This window comes from Otolemur garnettii, unplaced genomic scaffold (genome assembly GCF_000181295.1).
Source record: "Otolemur garnettii isolate 467f Iridium unplaced genomic scaffold, OtoGar3 scaffold00018, whole genome shotgun sequence".
NCBI classification, from domain to species: Eukaryota; Metazoa; Chordata; class Mammalia; order Primates; family Galagidae; genus Otolemur; species Otolemur garnettii.
The window spans coordinates 25,897,659-25,921,521 of NW_003852413.1; the positions used below are offsets into that span (position 1 = coordinate 25,897,659).

The following is a 23,863-nucleotide window of genomic DNA, read 5'->3' on the forward strand; positions in this document are numbered from 1 at the left end:
AAGACCTCATCTCTAAAAATAGTTGGATGTTGTGGCGGACGCTTTTGGTCCCAGCTACTTGAGGAGGCTGAGGCAAGAGAATCATTTGAGCCTAAGAGATTGAGGTTGCTGTGATGTCACAGCACTCTACCAAAGGTGACAAAGTAAGATTTTATCTCAAAAAAAAAAAAAAGCAAGCTATGAATGGGAGGTGAAGGGGAGGATCTGGAGATGGTCTGAAGGAGATAGTTCACCCCAGCATGGGTGAGGGGCAAGAAAGAGGACAGTGCCCAGTAGACACAGAAGCCACTCATGGGGGATCAGAGAGCCTCTTACCTGCCTTTTGGCATCCCACTCCCACCCAGACTGTCAGATGGTTGTGCTTGAGAACAGAGGAAGGGCAGAGGTGGGACTTGGCACAGAGTCTCAGCTCTAAGAGAGTCCTCTGAGCATAGGAATTTGTGTATCTCTGGCCCCAGGCACTGCTGTAGTCCCTACAGTGGGGACAGGTAGGTCTCCTCTCCACAGACAGGCAGATGCACTGTCACCACACTGCCCTCCAGACTCACCCTGTCCTACTTCTCCCAGGATGCACAAAGCACATACACACACACACCCCTTCCCCACCTAGCAAGCTCTCAGGGACACCCAACTGCAGATACATTCTTCCTAACATATGTGGCATGCATACACACAGTGCCACACAGGTGTGTTCCAGGTGCCATAGTGACCTAGGAACCCTGGATGAAAACACAGGCTTGGAGTCCCACATGTGTACACAGTCATATATTCCCGGCTTTGAAGCTGACTTCACTACCCAATGGTGTGCTGGTAAACGTTAAACAACCGGCTCTTCAATTTAGGCTGCTGTAGCAGCCAGCACTGGGAAGAGACACATTTAATCAGTTCTTGCCAGATGGTGCTAACCAGCTCCAGTCCACCTCTCTATTATCCTTTGTAGAAATCACGTGATAAACCTTAAATGAAGCTGGGCAGCCCCCAGAAGGGCTGCACCTGGGCAGCAGTGACTCATCAGGGCAGCTTTTGTCCCCATGGGGGTACCTCCCCTTCCATAGCTTCTCTCATCCCCTACTTCTGTCCCGGCCCCACTTCCTGCCTCTCTTCTCCTCCTCCTCCTCCTTCCCTGTCACCCAGACACGACTCCTGCACCTTGGCTTCCTCCTTTCTCTGGCCACCAGGTGTGAAGGGTGACAGGCCCATAGCTAATTCAGAAAGGCTTCCAGAGGAGGAAGACAAGGTGATGCTACGTGTTGCCAAAATGCTAGAGCTTTCTGTGCCTGGCTGCGCTGACCTGTATCTGCCTCCTTGAGCTGAGCCAAACCTGGTTACTTTTTTCTTCTCCCTAATAGTGAAGACAAGGGGTCTTGTCCATAGAAAACTGTGGGAGGAGGAGAGAATTTGCAGCTTGTAGGGTAGTGAGGATGGGTGGTTAGAGCCTGTTCTGAGTGTGAGCACCTCTGGTTCTAGCCATGTTCTAGGAACATTGTACCACTTCTCAGAGCTTCTGCTCCTCAGTCTGAAAAAATGAAAAGACTAGACCAGGCGGTTTTAATTTCCTTCTCAGCTCTGACATTTTCGCATTCTGTAGTTCTAAGATTCTACTCAGTGGGTAGCTTTCCTTAGAGCTTATCTTGATCTCTTTCCCTGTAGCTCAGGATGGAGGTGAACAGATGTGGCTTGGGGAATGCACATGGGAGACTCAGCAGCCTCTGTCATCTTCCCTGTAGCTCCTGGATTATTCCTGCCATGCACCCTGCACACAAGGAACAAGAAAGAGAGAGAGAAGGGAATGGAAGGGAGGGAAAGAGGAAGAGAAAGAGGAAGGATAGAAGGGAGGGAGGGAGGAAGGAAGGGAAGGAAAGGGAAGAAAAGAAAGGAAAAGAGAAAAGCAAAGCAAAGCAAAAAGATCCAGAAAACAGCCAGCCTAACCAGTGAATTAGCCAGCGGCCCATGGAGGGACAGGGAGAGAAGTATTTCTAGCTGTTACAAACCCTGTTCGTGCAAATCAGTGAGGTGCGTGCAATTCTAGGTCTTTCTGCTCTTTTGGCTGAGGGGTGCCAGGGCATAGAGGTCTGGACAGGGGCTGGGGCCAGGAGGCCATCCACTCCTTTGCCCGGGGCCTCCTGCTGCTGCTTGGTTGCTCCTTCTAAAAACAACTGAAACCACAAAATTGGCTTGTGGTCGGGTGAATATCAGTCACTGCTATTCAGCTTGGCTTCCTAGGATGACTAAGCCCCTCCCATTAGCCCCCCACATTTTCAGAGGCGCCAGAGGCCAAGATGGAAAGTGGTTTTATTTGGAGGTTTTTGCTAGGGTCTGAATGCTCAGACAGCAGATCCTGCAGGACATTGAGTCCTGGCATATCTGCTGGCTCATGGGTTCGGGGACCACCAAGGTGGGAGTAGCATTATCCCTGGGCTTCCTTGCCAGCTCGAAGTAGGAAGGGCTGGAGACAGAGGACACTTGGGTCACCCCTTTCAATCTGCCTCTTTCAACTTCAGGTCTCAAGGAAGCTGAGCTGCTGCTGAGGATGGGAGTGGGTACCGTGGTTCTCCTGGGAAGGGCCTGGATACTCAGGTGCTTGAGCCCACAGAGAATGCTGGAACTGCCTGAACATCTTAACGGGAAAGGAAAGGAACCCCTTTCCTTATTCTCCCTGGAGTTAGAAAACTTGAAAGCCGGGAGGCAGGAGGCTGGGCTCTACCCAGCTGTGTTCCCTTCTGGTGACTCTGAGTCTGTCCTGTTCTAAGACTCGATATCTCAGCTCGGCGCCTGTGGCTCAGGTGGCTAAGGCGCCAGCCACATACACCTAAGGTGGCAGGTTCGAGTCCAGCCCCAGCCCGCCAAACAACAATGATGGCTGCAATCGAAAAATAGCCAGGCGTTGTGGTGGGCGCCTGTGGTCCCAGCTACTTGGGAGACAGAGGCAGGAGACTCGCTTGAGCCCAGGAGTTGGAGGTTGCTGTGAGCTGTGATACCACAGCACTCTACCCAGGGGGACAGCTTGAGGTTCTGTCTCAAAAAAAAAGACTCGATTTCTCCCTCTTCAGATGAAAGACTAGGATTCTCTCAGCGCTGACCTATTGCATATCCATGAAGATAGTGAAGAATGGGAAAAGGCCATTACACATTCCCATCATCACACTTTCCTCCTGTCTTGAAGGCCCTGCCCGCCTCAGTGCTGCCCTGGGCTTTCTTTCTGACTGTCCATGGTCTCAATTTCTCTCTCCCTCTCTCCCTCCCCACACTTTCTGTTTCAGCTCCCTTCTTCTCCCCACCCTACTCCCAGGCTCCACAAGGGGTACATGGGTCCTTATGGATTGCTGACTCTGGCCTTCTGGACCACTCCCTCCCCAAGTTCCAATTTCTCCAAAGGGTGAGACCCTTCCCAAACTCTGCTGCTCTCTTCCAGGACCTGGAGGTGGGGTTCGGATGTCCCTTTAAGCCTCTGAACAGGTGGGAAGTTGGAGGGTCTCCCTGGCCTATGACCTGCCCCCACCAGCCGGGTCTCCTGCTGGGAGGAGGTAGAATGAGTTTTCTGGGTGCCGCCTCTAGACTCCTGAATTCTGCCGCTTTTTCCTCCCCATGGAAGTAGGGCTTCTCACTTCAGGCAAGGGAGGAATTTGCTTAAGGCCCAGGCTTGCAAGTGGTGGAGGGAGTACCCGCTTGTGACTGTGGGAGGGATAAAGAGCACGCACGTGTGGACACAGAAGGTGTGAAGGAAACGTGTGTGGGAAAAGTTTGTGTCATTCATAGGCACTCCAGGGACATGACACCTCCCCTCCTCCACCCCATGCTGAGGCAGGGCTAGGAAGCCACCCCCACACGTGTGTCAAGTGCACACATGTGCACACATGCAATGGCCCAGCAGAACTGGGAGGGGGCAGGGAGCTGGGCTGAAGAGGGTGGAGGCGGGGGAGGGATAGGAAAACAGGTAGCGCCGCCCCCACTTCATGCCGGTGCCCACCGAGTGCCGAGTGCCGCCTCCCTGTGGCTGGTGAGGTCTCTGCCCCCTTGACTTTTCCCAGCTTCGAGGAAACACCTCCTTTTAGGGGAAAGCGAGATGGTGAGGGGAAGCAGGGGAAGCACTGACTCTCGGCGGAGGCATGAGCTCGATTTTCCAGTCGGGGCGGGGCGGAGGGAGATGGCACTGGGGACGCCAGGGCGCTGGGGCCTGACTCAGAGCCAGAACCACAGGGCTCGTTTGCTGGGTTGTCGTCGGGGAACAAGAAGCCACCAGGTTTATAAGAAACTGCAATTCATCTCTGCCCTCTTCCACCCCTCTGCAAGGGATCAAGGTTAGACTCGAAGGAGAACTTACAGCTTGGGGCAAAGAAGGGACTCTCCTTCAGGTTACCTTATTGGAAGTCTTCCCTGGGTTTGTTCAATAACAGCATGTTCCAGGGTTTTAGATCTTGAGAAGAGTCTGGGGCCAGAGAGTGGGGCCCTTGATATCCTCCTATATTGTCAAGGAAAGCCCCCTCCTCACTCTTGGTCCTAGATGCTTCTTCAGATCCATTGCTGAGGCTGCAGCAGAGGCATACACGGGTCTCTAGATTCATAGGCTGTCACACGGAGGGGGATGAGGCAGCTGGCTGCTCCAGCTGGCTCTGCTACCCACCTTTTGGCCACTGGCTCACAGGTCTCAAGGTGAGAAGCAAGAAGGAGAGAGAGCACAGGTTCCATTAGCAGGAAGGCAGAGCCAAAGGTGTGATGAACTTAGGCGTGGGCAGAAAGAGGTCAGTAGCACTGACCGGCAGATACTAGGCAGAGCCAAAGGTGTGATGAACTTAGGCGTGGGCAGAAAGAGGTCAGTAGCACTGCCCGGCAGGGAGCATGCCCACTGGTGTCTCTTCCCATTTCCAGAAGCTGCCAGGCCCCCTCCACATTCAGATAGAAGTACCTAATGGCTTGGATGTCTGGCAGCAGGCTCTGTTACCTGGACAAGGAGTTCAGAGAAGTGAAGAATTCCCCTGCCTCCTACCCTGTACCTAGAAACCAGGACTCCTGGATCCTTCCCCTCTGGATCTATCTTCCTCCACTGCTACCAGGCCTGGCCTGACCTTGGCTATGGGACTAAGCCAGTCCTGTCCCTTTAGTCCCTGAGCCCTTCTGCCTACCCTTTCTGCTTCATCAATGGTGTGGAATTTGCTGAGTATTGGGGTCCAGTTCTGCAGGGTCATCAGGCAGAAAGGACACCTCAAGAAGTAAGAAGAGGAGCCGTAGACTGAAGTTATAGATGATGTTAGGACACCAAGAGTGACTTCTCCAAGTCAGGGGAATGTTCACTAAGTGACATGAGGAGGCTCTGGGTTTTGCCTTTCTCCAGACAGAGTGAGAGGAAGGACTATGAACCAGGGTTGGGTTGGACAGGACACCCTGCAAAGAGAGAGACATTGTGGACACAAGCAGAGTGGTGTCACCCTGGCTGAACAGAGTTTCTCATCTGGAAAATGGGAATAACAATAGCATCATCTTCATGCAGATGAAGGAGACTCAAAAGAGGAGGGTGCACTGCAGAGCATAAGGGCTTCTCATGAGGGCACCAGCTGTGTGAGCTTGACAGCTAGTTAACTTCTCTATACCTCAGTTTCCTTGTCTGTAAAATGGGAACAGTTGTCCCTGCCCAGTTGCCTTCAAACTATTGTGAAGTCCAATGAAATCGAGGGTATGAACTGCCTGGGCTGTTCTCTTGTCTCTTTCCCCACTGTCCCTACCAGGTTTTTCTAGTTTCCAGATTCACTGAGGTTGAAACAAAGTACAAACTAGATTGGGCACTGTGTCTAGAGTCATGGGAGCCTGGGAATCCTGGAACACAGCCCATTCATGGGGCCTTGAGCCTTGCTTGGTGACCCCAGGTCTGTGTGACTGTATGTGTATGAAAAGACATACAAGGTGGTTGGTCTAGTATCTCCACTCCCAGCCACTGGTCCAGCTGCTAAGGACTTGCTTGGCCGTGACCACAACTGCCCCTCTCCAGCCCACAGAATGTCAGGTTCTGGTGCCAGCAACTGGAAAGAAATGGACACAGGCATGGGAGGGGGCAGTGGTGGGCAGCCACATCAGCTTTATGCCTCCTATGGCCAGAGACTCTGTCCAGGGGCCTTCTCTATGCCCTGCACAGAGTGCCAGATGCCCGTGGCCCTGGTGGGAGGATGTTGGCTGGACGTCTTCTGACACTTCCTGGGTAACTAGGGGGCTGAGCAGCAGGCTGCAGGCTCCTGGGGCAATCTCAGACATGCATGTCAGAGCAGATCTGTGTCTGGGGTGGTAAGTGGGGTTAAACTCAAGGTCAGATCTAGCCAATCCATTTTCACGCCAACATGGCCTTGGGTGCCCTCCATGGCCATGTCTGGGCCCCAGGTGCCCACTCAGCTGGAGATAGCACTGCTGGGAGCCTACTGACTGGCTTGTCCCTTTGCCCCGGATGCTGGTTGCTTGCCTGATTTCTGCCTGTGCCTGGGATTTGTAAGGAAAGGCGATGGGGCATGTGGGTCCCAGGCTTCTGCTCCACTCCCAAATGTCAGGTGCTAATCTCTCTGTAAGTTTCAGTGATCTCAAAAAAGGAAATGGGATTGAGCTGCAGTCTGAAGGGTTATGAGAAGACAGCTGAAAGACATCTAATCTTAAGTAGATGAGGTGGGAGGTTACTCTAAACTGCCCCGATGGGTGGGGCAGGGAGAGATACCACCAGGCATCTTAGATTTCTGTACAATCTAAACACAGGTAATTAGCTTCCATCTATGAATACCATGTGCTTAGAGATCATCACCCTGTCCCTACCTTATTCCTCCTCATCCTCTGTCTTTCCTAGACCACTGGCTGCTGCAGCTGGCTCTGCTACCCACCTTTTGGCCACTGGCTCACAGGTCTCAAGGTGAGAAGAAAGAAGGAGAGAGAACACAGGTTCCATTAGCAGGAAGGCGGAGCCAAAGGTGTGATGAACTCAGGCATGGGCAGAAAGAGGTCCTCAGCACTGCCCGGCAGATACTGGACCTTCACAGGGGTCAAGAAGGCAGCAAAGAAGAGAAGGAGGTAAAAGAAAGCTCGGAGAACAAGCTGGATGGCCCGAGTGGACCCCCATATCAGATGTAGAGTTAACAAGATGACAAAAGGAATAGAGTGGCAGGTGAATTTGTTAGATGGGCAAGAAAGGTAGTATAAGTCAGCAAGCTGCCTTTGCAGCAGGAGAACCCGGGGCGAGCAGGTAACAAGGGCTTCCAGATGGGGCAATAGTCTCAGTGTTTCTGGAATAGGATTTGCATGTATGTTGTGGGGGGCGGTGAGCAGAGGAAGAGCAGCATCATTTTGCTTTTGAGGAGGAAGATGGTATAACAAACCGGAAGGCCTGAGCCAGAAGGTAGACTGCAAGCAGGATTCCAAAATGTCCCCATGAGACACAGCTGAGGAGGCAGAGGGCCAGCTGCTGGGCCTGCAGCCTTCATGTCCCCACTGCCAGCTCACCCGCCTCCTGCAAACACTCCTCAGCTCCCCCACCCCATTTTGGCCCACAGCCCTGGGGAAGCTACATGGCGTTCTCACCACGGACCCAGTGCCGGCTGTGGCTTCTTCCCTCTGACCTATTTTTTAATCATCTGTTGGGATTTTTCCCCCTAAACCAAAGTCCTGGCCCCCTGGGCCCGTCAGCTCCACCGTGTGTCAAAACCACCCCTGTCACTTTGCGTTGGTTTCTCAGTCCAGCCAGCCCCTCCCCTCGGGGCCTGAGAGCGACTGGCTAATTACCCAGCTGCTGAGTGCCCCCCACTCTTGCCCTCCACCCCCAGCCCCAGCAGAGGGGCCCTGGAGGACTGCTAAGAGAAACTGGGGCCTTCTCACCCCCCCTACTGCTTGGCAGGAAGTCCTTCCTGTGGTCTAACCTCCATTCTTCCCTCTATCCTGATCCTAGTGGTGCTGAATCACAAACAGAGGCTGTTGGTACTAGAAGAGACTTTGAGATGCCTCCCTAAGGGACAGAAAAGGGCAACCAGTCTTCTGTCCTTGGTTAGAAATGTCTTCTGTCATCCTGGCTTTCTCACAGAATTCTAGGGGATTATCTTTGCCAACTGTTTTTTTTTTTTTTTTTTGCAGTTTTTGGCTGCGGCTGGGTTTGAACCCGCCACCTCTGGCATATGGGGCTGGCGCCCTATTCCTTTGAGTCACAGGCACCGCTCCCAACTGTTTTCTTTTACAGAGCATAAAATTGAGGCACAGACAGGGACAGGGCCCCGTCCAATATCATCTGGACTAGTGGTGGAGCCAGGATCAGAATCCAGAGCTGGGTGGGTGCTTGTAGCTCAGTGGTTAGAGTGCTGGCCCTGTGCACTAGGGGTGGCAAGTTTGAACCTGGCCTGGGCCTGCTTAACAACAACAAAAATGTATCCAGAATCACAGAATCCAGAGCTCCCTGTCTGTCTTTCCCCTACTCTGGGTCTTCCCCATTCTCCCTCTGTTTCCTTTTCTGTGACACTCTGCACCTACGCTAGCCCGGTATGTTCCCTGCCTTGCCCTCTCACCCTTGCCTGCTGGCCTGGTAGACCTTCATCCTGGTGTTTCAGGGCTGGCCAGCTTGCTTCCAGCACCATTTAGGGCCTCGGTGTTTTATCTCCACCTTTTTCTCTCCCTCTTTCACCATCACCACTCAAGCTCCATAAGTCAGCCCCATCTCGCCCCACCCTGCAGTGTTAGCTAAAGGGTCCTAGGCCAGAGATAGGCAAGTCAGAGCAGCCTCCCAGATGGGGGCCCAGTCCCAGGGACAGACAGACACTTAGTATTCACTCCGAGAGCTGGACAGATCTGGAGACACTGATAGAGAGAGTTCAGCAGGATCAGAGATCCAGAGAGCACAGACAGACATAGGATACCGTACAGAGCCTACACTCAGGACAAGAACATGGAGCTTTCACAGGTCCCAGAGATAAAACCGGATGTAAAGAGGATGCACCCAGACCCAGGGAGATGCAGAGTCAGACAAACAGCAGAGGAGACATGGGCACACAGGGAGACCTACAGCTCACAGGAAGCCAGAGAGAGCCTTGGGGGTGGGGGGCAAGCAGGGATTGTTTTGCTGCCCTATGACCAGAGACCCTGGGGGTGGCTTGCTTGGGAGCCTGGCCTGGCCTAGCCTGACTATGCCAGGAAGTTGTGGGAGATGGCATAATGGGGAACAAAGAGGAGCCTAGTCACGTAGGGGTTAATCCCCCAGCCTGTACCCTTCCCTCCAGTTCCCTTTCCTGGGCTCTTCTTTTTCTTCCCTCCTCCCTCGGCTCCTTCTACAGAAGCCCTGGGTATCCCCCCCCCCCATCCCTACTCCTGGTAACCAGACCCTGCTTCCTGCCTGAGATTAAGGGCCTGTCTGCTGAGATTCCCCAGGAAGGGTGGGGGCACAGCCTCTCTTCAGGGAGGCCCTGGGGCTTGCCTGTCCATACCCTGGCATGCCCTCTGATTACGGAGTTGCTCAAGTGCCCAACATCTTAATGTCCCTTCAGGACAGCACAGAACTCAAGTCTGAGGGCACAGTGGGGTGGGGTGCCACGCATGTGTGGGGGCGAGGGAAGTGTGAGTCTTGTGTGAAGAGCCGGGAGTGGGGGGTGAGAGTGGCTAGAGATCCAGAGAGGATAGATAATTGGAGATAGGATGCCCACGGAGGTGTACTGAAAGGCAGAAGGACCCAGCTTTGGCCGGAGCCCAAGGATAAGGGCTGTTTAGTCCCAAAGTGTATACAGTGTGGGGAATGGTGACCCAGCCTGAGGATGAGAGCCTGGAGCCTTTGACCTTGGGGTAAGCCCTCCATTCTGTGTTCACACTGACCACCTGGTGCTGGGCAGAGGGACTCAGAACTCCTGCAGCTGTCATGGGGAGTGGGGGGGGGGCAGTTCTACAGGTGCTTGTCCCTCCCCTCTCCCCTCCCTGGCTGTTAATCTGATAGTTCCGGCCATGCTCTCTGAGGGACTGGCAGTGGGGGGAGCGGTGATCTGGGAGGGTGAGGGTGGGCAGAGTCAGATGCCTAAGGAGCTCTGGCAGGTTGGATATGGGACAAGAGCAGGGGCTGGGGCTGTAGGGACTGGGTCACGGGGATCTCTTCTAGCATAGCTCTGTGTTTTTTGTGTGTGCACATATGTGAGGGATGGTGTGTATGCACAGACTGGGGTGTTGTGAGTTCACATCCTGAGCACAAGTGGGCTGGAAGAGCTTGAGAACTCTAGTCCCTCAGTCACTTGCTGGGAGCTCTTTGGTGCCAGGGACTGACCCTAATTTATCTTTGTGATCCTGGAGTCCCCAGGGTCTGGCTTATCACAGACCTCAGTCCCTAGGTCTCCTAGGGATCTTGAGTCTCTGAGAAATAAGTCTGGGTGTCAAGAGGGGAAGCCTGTCCTTCTCTGAGACGGGGAGTCTTACAAACAGGGCCTCTCTCTTGGCCCCAGGCCTTTTGTGGAGGTTGGGGAAGGATTTGAAGGCCACTTTGTGGTTGAACTACTAAGCCAGAAGGGGGAAAGGGCAGATGTAGGTAGCTGGGAGTAGAGGAAAAAGGGAGTTTAGAACAGCTGGAGCCTGTGTTCCCTTCCGTCTTTACACTGCAGATCTGGTTAGTCCTAGCAGAAGGTCTGGGAGCTCCATGTACTGACAAAGAAACCAGAGAAGTTAAGATACTGGAATAAGTCACACAGCCAGTGAGGGTTGGAATTGAGGTTTCAACCCAACTACTAAGTCCCACCACCCTATTTCCTCTGACTTTCTCACTGAGTCATGTCTGAGTCCCCTGACCCTCTCCAGCTCCAAATCTCCTGTTCAGCAATATATCCTAAGCCTCTCATTTTGCTCTCTCGTTCCTTCCATACGTCTTCTCCACCTCTATGCCCTCCTCTCTTTCACTGTCCAGCCTCTCACAGCCTCTAAGCAGGTAGGGAGCAGAAACCCCAGTCCTGGTGCCACACTGTACTCTGAGTTTCTACTAATAGCCGCCTGACCCTGTTCCCCCATGTACCTGCTTCCTCAGCCCTCACCAAACCTGTCTGGGTTCTTGGTGGGGAAATGGGGGTGGGGGTGGGGCCCAGCACTCCACGCATCTTCAGGAGAAGCTAGATTCTGGGGTGAGAAATCATCTGGTCTTAGAGCTTCGATGAGGACATCTCAATGCCTGCACCTGCCATCCTCGGGCATTAAACCTCTCCCATGCCACTCGGCACACACATTCAGCACACTGACTCTCAGGATAGGACAGACTTGGAGGTGGGAGAGTAAAGTGGGAAGGGGACTGAGAGTGGGATGTATGGACTGCCTAAAGTCCAAGGATCACCTGGAGTCCTTAGACGCACATTCTTGAGACCCATCACAGGCCTAAGAATCAGAATCCCTAGAGCTAAGTCCCAGAAATTCACATTGCAGCAGTTTCTTGGCACAGTTTACAGTTCAGGGGTATAACAGGTGCTGTGTGACCTCTGGGGAGCCTCTTTCGTTTTGAGTCTTGAAATGATTTGAAAGGGAACCTTGTATACTGGCAGAGGACAACAGAGTGGAGAGAACCAGTGTCTAAGCTGGACAGTTAGGGGTGATTTTGTTTTCTATTTTCCAAACCTTTTTAATGTGATCATATGACTTTTCATTCATTATTATGATTCTCCCTCACTCTAGTGGAAAAAGCAATGGCCAGGAGCCCAGTGTGTGAGTTTGGTAACTTACTCTATTTTCCATTACCACCCGACCTGCCTCATAAAATTTGATGTTGGTTGGAGACCATGTCTCTCCCATCCTGGACACAGGGTGGGCCCTGTGTTCCTTCATTCCTGCCTCACCAGGGCTTATGGGTGCTCTGCATATTGATGGGCTGGGAGAGGGGCCAGGAAGGGCAGCCTCGGGCAAGTGAGGGGATCCCAGGGGGTCTGGTCTTCATGCTCCTCTTTTCCCACCTCTCAAGCCTTGGAGCCTGGGAGGGGAGTGAGGTGGCAGCTGGAAGAGAAGGTGTCACTGTCAGGGTTCTTCTCACCCAAGCTGGCAGAGGGGCGGGACTGGCAGTGGTGACACCAGGGCCATTCAGCCCCCGCTTTTCACAAGCACTTTCTTTTTTGGGTGGAAGAAATTGGAGGGAGGGAGAGAGGAATCTGAGGTTGACAGCAGGGCTGTAAGACCCTATAACAGTCCATCAGGTATTCAGAGATTGCCCCCAGCCCCCCTCTTTTCCAAAGGCATGTCTCCAGGCCCACCCGATTCTGAGATTCTTAATCCTATCTGCCCTGGAAAGCTGGCGGAAACTTAGACCATCCTGTTCAGAAGTAGAGAGTTGGATCACTTGACATGAGTATTAGTTTGAGAAAAAGGAGAGGGGGAGAGGGGTAGAAACAAGATTCCATTTGGCCTTCTACAGCTGAGCGCTCAGCAAAAATGTTCCCCAAAGAGGTGTCAGCATTCAACAGTCTTATGTCTCCTGGGGAAACCAGTCATTCAGGAGCGTCTTACTGAAAATTCTCATGTTTCTCAAAAAGTAGCCAGTGGTCCTAAAGTCACCCACTCTTTCAATCAATGCTGCCCCACTTTGAATATGAGGCAGAAACTTCCTCCTTCCTCAAGGCATGGGGAAATGGTAGATAAGGGGAGAAGAGACCAGTCCTGGGTTTCTGGTACTGTCACATATCTTGTCTCCATCCTCAGGGGATGCGCTGATTCTATCTACCGCCACCATCCCTGGGTCATGCCCGCCTCCTGGGGTCCCAGCTTTGCCTTCGCCTGCCAACCTGCCTCTTGGTTCAGCTCTAGTTGGGAGCAGAGAGTCCCCATGGGCCCCTAAGGGTGAAGCCCTGTTGGGCTGGGACAGAAATGTAGAGGCCAGTCCCCAGGGGAGAACTGGGGAGGGCTGGGATGGGGGGTGGGGGTGGGAAGACGACTGGTAAACTTTAAACATGAAGAAAATGTTAAGGTATTTTTCAAAACACTCTTAAAAATGCAAATCTTTACCTACATATTGACATGCAAAAAATTCCATGACACCTTGTGGAGTGAAAAAAAAATAGCATTACAAAGCAGCATGTGTGGTGTTTATACAAATTATATACTTGTGTGTGTGTGCAGAAGACAGAGACAGAGAGAGACAGTGCCCAAGGAGTGGCGTCTGGGAGGGTGTTCACCCAAATGTTAATTCTGTTCTTTGGGGGTGATTTATACCGTTTTGTTTTTACTTTTCTGCACTGCTTAAATTTCCTATATAAGCAGGTTTCATCTTTATACACAGGAAAACTCTCAATGATGCTCTTTTCAATTGGGGGGAAAGGGGAAAGTTTGCATTGTAGTAGGAAGCTAACGACATTAGGTAACATAAAAGGAAAATGGAGAAAGAGAAGCCTCTGTAGTCCCATCCCCAAAGCGGCCCTTCAGAGCATGCGGTGGGTTTCCTTCCTGTCAGCCGGCTCAGAATCTGCGCGAAGCAGCCTTTCCTTCCAGGTATAATAATAGACTGGAAAGGGCCACACACTACGGTCTCATGGAGGGCTCACAGTCCTCCCTGAAAAGTAGATCTGTTTATTTCCCCCAGTCTACGGAGAAGGCACGTGAGGCTGACTTTCAGGCGAGGGAACTGACTTGCCCAGGTCACATATACCTGAGTGACAGGCAGAGCCAGACCTGGGACTTTTCACGCTCGTGGCCCAACGCTAACTGCAGCGCTCATGGCTGCCATGCAGGTGGGGGAGATTTTGAAGGCCTCCGCCCAGGCCAGTCAGGGCCCTGCAAAGCCTTGTCTGCTCTGATGCAAGCCCCATTAACGAACTATTCCTGCTGGCCCCCTTCCCTGCTTCCAGGTCTGCCCCCAAAGCTGGAAATACAAGATGCAATGGACACAGCCCATGTGGACTTCTGGCCGGGAGAAAGAGGGCAAACACTTCACACGAAGCCGCTTATTACAGAGCCTGGGCACACAATGCCCATAATAAAGATCTGTTCAATGTTCATGGTGGAAGTGTCTTGGAGAGTACAAGTCCCATTTCAGCCATCCTCGAAAGCTTCCCATAGGAGAGGGGCTTTGAGCTGAGACTTCGAGGATGGGTGGAATTTCCCCGAGGGTCCAGGGCAAAGAAATTCAGGTGGCAGGGTTGATGCTTCCAAATGGCAAGATCTCTAAGTCTGAACCACAGGGCGTGCGTGCGCTCTGGGGGACCCTCTAGTCTTCACCGTGGTGGGCCCTCCAGTCCTCATCAACAGCGTAGAATTTGCTTAGTATTAGCCGCGAGGGGGCGGGGTGAGGCGGGGCGGGGCTGAGGTGGCGGGGTTGGGGGACACCGAGCGCTTCATAAAGCCACAGCAAAGCGCCGCGACGCTAGTGACAGCGGCCCGCTAGGGAGGGAGCCCGGGAGCTGCCAGCGCACCGGTCAAACGCGGCTCCAGTGGTGATCCTATCCCGCCCCGCACCCTCGTCCCAGCCCACGCGACCATCTCGCCTGCCCCAGCACCGAGAGAGGCCGGTCCTCGACGGCTGCGGAAAAGTGTCAGCCATCCCCGGATGGGCATCGTGGAGCCCAGCTGCGGAGACATGCTAACGGGCACCGAGCCGATGCCGGCGAACGACGAGGGCCGTGCGCCTGGAGCCGACCCGCAACACCGCTACTTTTATCCAGAACCGGGAGCGCAGGAGGCGGCCGACCGTCGCGGGGGCGGCAGCCTGGGGGCATCCTACGCTGGGGGCGCCCTAGTACCGGCTCCGCCGGGTCGTTTCCTCGGAGCCTACGCGTACCCGCCCCGGCCTCAGGCGGCCGGCTTCCCCGGGGCGGGCGAGCCCTTCCCGCCGCAGGCGGGCGCCGAGGGCTACCAGCCTGGGGATGGCTACACGGCTCCGGACCCGCGCGCCGGGCTCTACTCAGGGCCGCGAGAGGACTATGTGCTTCCGGCGGGGCTGGAGGTGTCCGGGAAGCTGAGAGTCGCTCTCAACAACCACCTGTTGTGGTCCAAGTTTAATCAGCACCAGACGGAGATGATCATCACCAAGCAGGGCCGGTGAGTGAGGCGCATGCGGTCGGGTGAGGAGCCTTGGTGCTCTCACAAGGATTTTTTTGTTCTTGCTAAATATTGGTATTTGCTAAACGGTATTGGCTTAAGCTTTAGGAGGCCGGGGAGTGGGCACTGAGGGCAGAGAAAGCTCTGGAGGGTTATTTATGGCCAGGGCATTATACCAGAAACCAGAGAACTTAAAAGGGACACAGATGAGTGTGGGCTCAATGAAAAGTCAGTCACCTTGGCTGAGGGGAAGGGCGCCTATGGCTGCCCCCAAAATTGGTGTGCAGTTCTGCCTCACTGTCTGCCTGAGAGGGGTCCCAGTGGCTATCCAGGAGCATGTGTTCTATGTGTGACAGACATGTGTAGGAAACTGTCCTCTTGCAGTGTGGAGGACAATAACCCTGCCTCTGATCTCTTAGGGTCCCTGTGACCCCCTGCCCTGCTCCTTTGCGACTGCTGTGCTCAGGCCAGCTTTGGTGTGTGTGTTGGAGGGGGGGTAGATTGAGATTTGGTGACATGGAGAAGGAGTCGCCAAGTTTCCTTTCCGGTCTGTCTTTGAGATCATATGTCTGGTGTGTGTGTGCTGGGGGAAAGGTGTCAGTAAAGCTTGTGGGGGTTACAGATCCCTCCAGGCACAAATGCCCTCAGGCCTGAGCAAGGGAAGCTCACCTAGAGGTCTGAGCTGGTGGCCAGCACCACAGTGCCCCCTTTGAGACTGGTCCCCTGAGAACTCCCCCACATCTCTGTCCAAGTATTTGCCAGTCCAGCCTGGGAGAAGTTGGGAAGGGGTGATTCATGTCTCCAAGGCTCCATGGCTCAGGGTGTCCCAGTGCACCAGGGGTGGAGTTGAGGGTGCTGCTTCCGGATAGAGCCTCCTCTCTGAAGGAAGAAAGAGAAACTTGAGATTTGTTTGGTATTTGCTTAGTAAGACCCTGAGTGGGCCCGGCCTGTGTTTGGGGTGTGAGAGTGAACGGGGGACCAGTTAGGACCTGTGTGGAAGGGGCTGTGTCATGGGTGGACCTGGGATGGTGGATCTGAGGTCACGGAAGTGTTTGAGAGTTAATGTGAACTGTGGGGCTTTGGGCGGAGGTGGGACTTGGGGAAGGCAATGCTGAGCTCTGGGGATTGGCATTCAGTCTGAGCATTGCTGGACCATTCTTCCCTTCAGACAATTTCTGTGGGATAGCCTAGGATTGAGGGACCTGTCCACCAGCCACAACAGGCGTCAAGTTGCTGAGCTGTTCTTTCCCTGGGATAAGCCTAGGAAAGCTGGCATGTTCTTTTATGGCTTGGTCTTCATCTCCTAATTATTCTGATAATTTCTCTCTGCTGCCCCCAACCCTGTTCTCCCTCTGGATGCACCCAATCATAGCCTAGGCTTGTAGACCCAGAATGTATGAATTGGAAAGAACCCAGAAGATCCTGTCCAACATTCTCACTGCACAGAGAGGGAAACAGACCCAGAGACAGCTAGAGACTCTTCTGAGGTCACACAGCACAAACTCATTACTGGTAGAGTGGGCACAGAGCCCAGATGGTAACTGCCTGGGTTTCTTTCTCTGGCCCCCCATGGCCACCAGTAAAAACAGCCACCCACACTCTCTGAAGGCCCTGATGCATTCAGAGTGCTTTCACTTCCATTATTAAACTGTTCGTTAGGTAGGCCAAGCAGTCTCCCCATCTTACAAGCAAGGTACAGGGATGTCTAGTGGCTTGTGCTCCATCACACAGCGGACCCAAAGTGGGGCCTCCTAACTCTCTCTGTTCAGCATGTGGTCAGGAGGCCTTCCCACCCTGGGGCCTGGCCAGGGTCTCCCTGAAAGCTGCTGCTGGCCTTCTGCCCCTGCAGTATTGAGGGATGGGTGGACGAGCACCTGCCAGAACTTCTGGGAGTAGCCAGTGCTAGGCAGGCTGCCCACCAACCCGTAGGCTGTTTAGGGAAGCACTTCAGGGTATGACTCTCCAAGTATGTGTCGCCGTCGCTACTCCCATGGCCTCCTTGCCCTTCACATTTCTGCTGAATAATTCTCACTTGACGAATTTTGTAGTCTCTCTTAGATCCATACACTTACGTTTCTTATTATGAAAAATTCCACTATATTCTACATAGTGGAATTTGCATGCGGTGGATGTCTGTCACCCAGTTTATAGTTGTTAATTCAGATCCAATCTTGGTTACTCTTTATGCTCATTTCCCCCTCTCCTGCAGCTACACTAATAATGCAATAATTACTAAATTCTAAACATTGTTTTGTCCTTAAATATTTCTCTATGAACTTCTAAAAATGGCCTTTAAAAAAATAAGCATGGGCTGGGCACAGTGGCTCATGCCTATAATCTGTGGGAGTCTGGGCAGGGGGAATCACTTGAGATCAGAAGTTCAAGACCATCCTGAGCAAGAGTGAGACCCTGTCTCTATTAAAAATAGATAAATTAGCTAGGTATAGCAGCTTGTATCTATAGTTTCAGCTACTTGGGAGGCTGAGGCGTAGAATCACTTGAGCCTAGGAGTTTGAGGTTGCCGTGAGCTATGATGATGCCGCTACACTCTGGCTATATGACAGTGGGAGACTCTATCACCTGCAAAATAAAAATAAACACAATACCAATAGCAAACTTGTAAAAATATTCCTCAGAATCACCAAGTTTCCTTGATTGTTTCATAAGTGTGTGTGTGTGTGTGTGTTTTATAATCCTTAAACTTTTTTTTTTTTTTTTTGAGAGAGTCTCAGTTTGTCGCCTGGGTAGAGTGCTATTGGCATCATAGCTCATAGCAACCTCAAATTCTTGGGCTCAAGTGATTCTCTTGCCTCAGCCTCCAGAGTAGCTGGGACTACAGACACCCGCCATACTGCCAGGCTATTTTTAGAGATGGTGTCTTGCTCTTGCTCAGGTTGGTCTGGAACCTGTGAGCTCAGGCACCCAAGTTGGCCTCCCAGAGTGCTACGATTACAAGCGTGAGCCACTGAGCCTGGTAGTCCTCACACTTCTTGATCCATCCTAAGTGGCTACTTTGGGCTTAGTGTCCCTGTTGGAAGGGAGCTGTGTTTCCTCACCATTTCCTATGATACCCTCTGTAGATCAGGCCTCAGGGGCCCTAGGCCTGGTTAGAGGGGACAGAGGATACACTGCCTCCAGTTCAGTTCCATTAGTCCTGAATTGCCCTTGTATCTTCTCAGCTTGGATTCTAGCGATCTGGGAAGTAGGTGGCCATTTTCTTTCATGATAGGCTTTTGGGCTCAGAGAACAATTTCCTTTCTGCTCTCCTGCTTTTGTGGGCTTGGGCTGGCCTGTCCCTCCATGGAGTTCTGTGGCCTCATAGTCACTACCACATCACCCACGGCTTTCTTCCTCTTTGAAAAATCCTTCCACACCAGCCCCACCCACAGTCCTGCAGCCCTTAGCCTTGGGCTGACTCACTCCTTCCCAGATCCTTCCTTTCCCACCTACCCAAGAACTATCCCCTGGTGTAGATCAACGACTCAGGTCTGCTCTCCGCCCTGTGTAGGAATGGAGAGGGAAGCCAGCGGGTCTAGAGACTGATCAAGGCCGCACAGACAGAACTGGGAGAGGGGAATCGAGAACATAAAGCTGAATTGGCCCCATAGGAGACTTTGGTGTCTATGTTCCTGTGTTTGTGGAGATTTGGGGCAGCCCATAGTGCCCCACACAGACATGTGCTGGGGTTGCTGCATGGCCGTGAATGTGCTGTGAGCATATGGTAGGCAAGGGTAGACTTTCCCAGTGGAGGACAAGAGAGGCCGTTGTCTCTGTGGGTGTGTGGGTGTGTATTAATTGCGGCAATCCCCACTTTTCTGGGTGTGATTGGTTGATTATTATAATTAAGATAACTTTGGGTAGCTGTATTGTTAAGTAGCTCAATGTGCATTAGGATTTGCGTGTGAAGTTAAGGGTTGGTAAAACAACAATTTTAATCCCACACAGTCCTCCATACCCTTAAAGCCATGTTGATTTTCCCTCTTCCACATTCCCAACTCTGAGAACTTTTTAGGTCTTTTAAAAAAATCGTTTTTTTTTTTTGGCTCAGCGATTGTGGCTCAAGTGGCTAAGGCGCCAGCCATATACACTAGAGCTGGCAGGTTCGAATCCAGCCTGGACCTGCCAAACAACAATGACAATTGCAATCAAAAAATAGCCAGGTGTTGTGGTGGGTGCCTGTGGTCCCGGCTACTTGGGAGGCTGAGGCAAGTGAATCGCTTAAGCCCAGGAGTTGGAGGTTACTGTGAGCTGTCACCGCACTCAACCCAGGGCGACAGCTTGAGGCTCTGTCTCAAAAAAAAAATTTTTTTTTTGGCTCGGTGCCTAGGGTGCTCGTCACATACGCTGGGGCTGGCGGGTTTGAATCTGGCCAGGCCTGCTAAACAACAATGACAACTACAACAAAAAGATAGCCAGGGGCAGCGCCCATAGCTCAGTGGGTAGAACCCTGGGCACATACACGGAGGCTGGCGGGTTTGAACTCACCCCAGGCCAGCTAAAATCAACAATGACAGCTGCAACAAAAAAAATAGCCAGGCGTTTTTGTGGCGGGTGCCCATAGTCCCAGCTACTTGGGAGGCTGAGGCAAGAGAAGCGCTTAAGCCAGGGATTCTCAACCTGTGGGTTGCGACCCCTTTGTAACAATGAAAATACATCGCAGCATTGGGAAAGTTGAGAATCCCTGGCTTAAGCCCAAGAGTTTGAGGTTGCTGTGAGCTGTGATGCCATAGTGCTCTACTAAGGGCAACATAGCGGGACTCTGTCTCAAAAAAAAAAATTGTTCTTTATGTTTAAGCCTGCTTCCTACTATGGTTGACAGGCTTCATTTCTCTTGGACAGGGGAAACTAGTTTGCTTTCTATTGGGCTGTTTGTCAGTGGCCACCTGATTCTACTAAGTGGATCTGAGAGGCCGGGCGCAGTGGCTCACTCCTATAATCCCAGTGCTCTAGGAGGCTGAGGCAGGTGGATTGCTTGATCTCACAAGTTCAAGACCAACCTAAGCAGGAGCAAGACTCTGTCTCTACCAAACTAGCCAGGCATTGTGGTGAGTGCTTGTAGTTCCAGCTACTTGGTAGGTTGAGGCAAGAAGATAGCTTGAGCCCAAGAGTTTGAGGTTGCTGTGAGCAGTGGCGCCACAGCACTCTACCCGGAGTGACAGCTTAAGACTGTCTCAAAAAAGAAAAAGAAAAGAAAAAGTGAGGCAAAGGATCACTTGAGCCCAAGAGTTTGAGGTTGCTGTGATCTGAGACGCCAGGGCATTCTACCCAAGGGCAACAAAGTACAACTCTGTGTCAAAAAAAAGAAAGAAAGAAAGTGGAACTAGGGTTGGTAGGAGGGGGAGATCCTGATGTCTGAGCACATTTTGCCTTTTTTTTTTTTTTTGAGACAGAATCTCACTTTGTTGCCCTCAGTAGAGTACTGTAGTGTCATAGCTCACAGCAACCTCAAACTCTTGAGTGATTCCCTTCCCTTAGCCTCCTGAGTGGCTGGGGCTACAGGCGCCCTCCATAATGCCTGGCTATTTTTAGAGATGGGGTCTTGCTCTTGCTTAGGCTAGTCTCGAACTCCTGAGCTCAGGCAATCCACCTGCCTCAGCCTCCCAAAGGGCTAGGATTATAGGTATGAACCACAGTGCCTGGCCACGGTTTGCATTTGGGGGGGCATGACACATTGCCAGAATACCCTCCTAAAAAGTGGTATGAATTTTCACTCCCACCAATAATCTACAAGGGGAGAGAACCCATTTTCCCACAGCCTCAATAGCAGTAGACATTATGAAATTTGTTTCTTTCTTTGTGGCTTCCCTTTCCTTCCCTGAGATGGGAGCTCCCTATGTTGCCAGGCTGGTCTCAAACTCCTGGCCTCAAGTGACCATCTTACCCTGGCCTCCCAAGTAGCTGGGACTACAGGCCTGAACCATTGTGCCCATCTTGATAGATATTATCAATTTTTTAACATTTTGCTAACATGATTAACAAAAACTGTCTCTTTTTCTTTTCTTTTCTGTTTTTATTTTTATTTTTTTGTTGTTGGGGATTCATTGAGGGTACAAGAAACCAGTTTCTTTCTTTCTTTTTTTTTTTTTTTTTGCAGTTTTTGCTGGGGCCAGGCTTGAACTGGCCACCCTCGGTATATGGGGCTGGCATCCTACTCCTTGAGCCACAGGTGCCGCTCTTTTTTTTTTTTTTTCTTAAGACAGAGTCTAATTCTTTTACTCTGGGGTAGAGTGCCACGGTCTTATCATAGCTCACAGCAGCCTCACACTCTTGGGTTCAAGCAATCCTCCTGCCTCAGCTAAAACTGAGGTACCACTACAACACCTGACTAGTTTTTCTATTTTTAGCAGAGATGGGGTCTTGCTGCTGCCCAGGCTGGTTTTGAATTCCTGAGCTAAGGAATTCTGCCTCAGCCTCCCAGGGTGTTAGGCTTAGAGGCATGAGCCATGGCACCGGGCTCTATCCCCTAGCTATTTTGCTCTGTACTTCATTATCACGCAGTGCGACATGTGGCAGGTGCTCAGGATTGGGGAGGGGCACAGTGACCCTGCAGATCATCTCAACACTGGTTGGTCCTTAGGGGTAACAAAAGAATTTTGGGGTCTTGGACTCTTTCCTCTGAGGGTAGGAAGGTAAGTGATTTGGGGGGAGCCTCAGTTTGGCACAGGACTGATCTGTACTCCCAGTTCCTTCCCAGAAAATTGTCATGTAGGGCAGCCCCTGTGGCTCAAAGGAATAGGGCGCTGGCCCCATATGCCAGAGGTGGCAGGTTCAAACCCAGCCCTAGCCAAAAGCTGCAACCCCCCCCCAAAAAAAAACCAACTGTCTTGTAAATCAGGGGCTATGTGGCTGGCGCCTTAGCCATTTGAGCCACAGGCACCGAGCCACTGGTGCTATTTCTTATTTCTGATTTTTATCTTTGTGAGACAGAGTCTCACTTTGTCGCCCTGGGTAGATTCAAGTGATCCTTTTGCCTCAGTTTTTCATTTTTAGTAGAGAGAGGGTCTCACTCTTACTCAGACTGGTCTTGAACTTGTGAACTCAAGCAATTCACCTGCCTTGATCTCCCGGAGTGCTAGCATTATAGCCACTGCGCCTGGCCCCTCTATTAGTAATAGAAGCAGGATAGAGGGGTGGAAAGCACACCATGAGCTCTGCTGTAAGACCCTGCCTCTACCTTCCCGCCAAGGGGCAGTCACTGAGCCTCCTTTCCTCCTTCTCCTTCCTTCCTTTTTTTTTGGGGGGGGGCAGGGTCTCACTCTATCACCCAGCCTGGAGTGCAGTGGCACGATCATCGTTCACTATAATCTCAAACTCCTGGGCTCGATCACTCCTGGCTCAGCCTCTGAGTAGCTAGGACTACAGGTGCATGTCATCACACCTGGCTAAGTTTTAAAAAACAAATTGTAGAGATGGGATCTATGTTGCCCAGGCTGACCCAAAACTCCTGACCTCAAATGATTCTCCCATCTTGGCCTCCCAGAGTACTGGGATTATAGGTGTGAGCCCTTGTATCCAGCTCAGCCTCTTCTGGTATAAAATTGGAACCAATATTTTATGTCTCACAGGACTGGTTTGATGAACTGGGTGGTTTTTTAAGTAGAGGCTTAATATGTTCCCTTCCATTCCTTTATTCCTACAGGTTTGTGTAGGAACTAGTTACAATATAAGAAATAATTGAGTGACCAGACCACCCTCATAGATTGAACAGACTACAGAAATGAGTTGAAAATTGCCTGGGTACTATGACTCATGCCTGTGGTGCTCGTACTCTGGGAGGCTGAGGTGGAAGGACTGCTTGAGACCAAGAGTTTAAGATTAGCCTGAGCAAGAGCAAGACCCTGTCTCTACCAAAAATGGAAAAACTTAGCCAGGTATGGTCCTCTGTGTCTGTAGTTCCAACTACTTGGGAGGCTGAGGCAGGAGGATCGCTTGAGTCCAGGAGTTTGAGGTTGCTGCAAACTATGATGATGCCATGACACTCTATGATAGTGCAGGCATATGTCTAGGCAACCGACCAAGACTCTGTCTCAAAAAGAAAAAAAAAATGGGTTGAAAATTTTCTCCCACCTGCAGTTTTTCTAGGCTTAATCCCTAAACTTTGATTTCTCAAGTCCATTAGTGTGCCAAGAACCAGGAACAAGGGCCTGGAACTAAAGCTCTGACTCCTGTTCAGGGTCCTCCAGCCAGGCCAGGGGGCTGGACAGCTCTGGGCCTGGGAGAAGGTGGCTTGGAGGTGGGGAAGGTGGAGAGGGGCAATGAGCTGAGTTTCACATCTTTTGAACTTTCATAGGAAAGATGGCTGAGAATTATATGCTCCATTTAGAGGTGAAGAATCCAAAATTTGGTTTGAAAATTAACTTCTCCAAGATCATAGGATACTAAGTCTTTTTTTCAGCCCAGGATAGTCTGGGGAAGACAGGAATATGATAGATCCTTCTACGAAGTCTTCCCAAGGTTGCTAGGAATATCGTTCTGGAAATCTCTGGAGACTAGAATGTTCCTGGGCCCCTAGGACTCCTCCTCCTCCTGACTCGTGGATCATAGCCTTTCCATTGGCTCATAATGGGAGGAGGGGGGAATGCATGGGAATGAAAAGTTAGTTCTGATGTGCGTTTGATCTTGTCATTCTGAAAACTCTGCTCTCCCGCTTGAGTTAGAAGAGGAAGGCTAGGGCGGCATCTGTGGCTCAGTGGATAGGATGCTGGCCGTATATACCGAAGGTGGCAGGTTCAAACTCAGTCCCAGCCAAACTGCAACAAAAAATAGCTGGGTGTTGTGGCAGATGCCTGTAGTCCTACTGGGGAGGCTGAGGCAAGTGAAATGCCTAAGCCCAGGAGTTGGAGGTTGCTGTGAGCTGTGACACCATGGTATTCTACCAAGGGTGATAAAG

General features: G+C 51.7%; 1 protein-coding gene across 1 annotated transcript in view; it reads left to right on the forward strand.

The window, feature by feature from the left end:
- The first annotated feature begins 14,442 nt into the window (after positions 1-14,442).
- The window catches only part of TBX21 (T-box 21), a 13,084-nt gene continuing 3,663 nt past the window's right edge, over positions 14,443-23,863 (forward strand). The window contains exon 1 of the mRNA XM_003786446.3: positions 14,443-14,973. Coding sequence (XP_003786494.1) covers positions 14,483-14,973 — 491 coding nt within the window. The 5' untranslated portion in view covers positions 14,443-14,482. The remainder of the gene's footprint in view (positions 14,974-23,863) is intronic.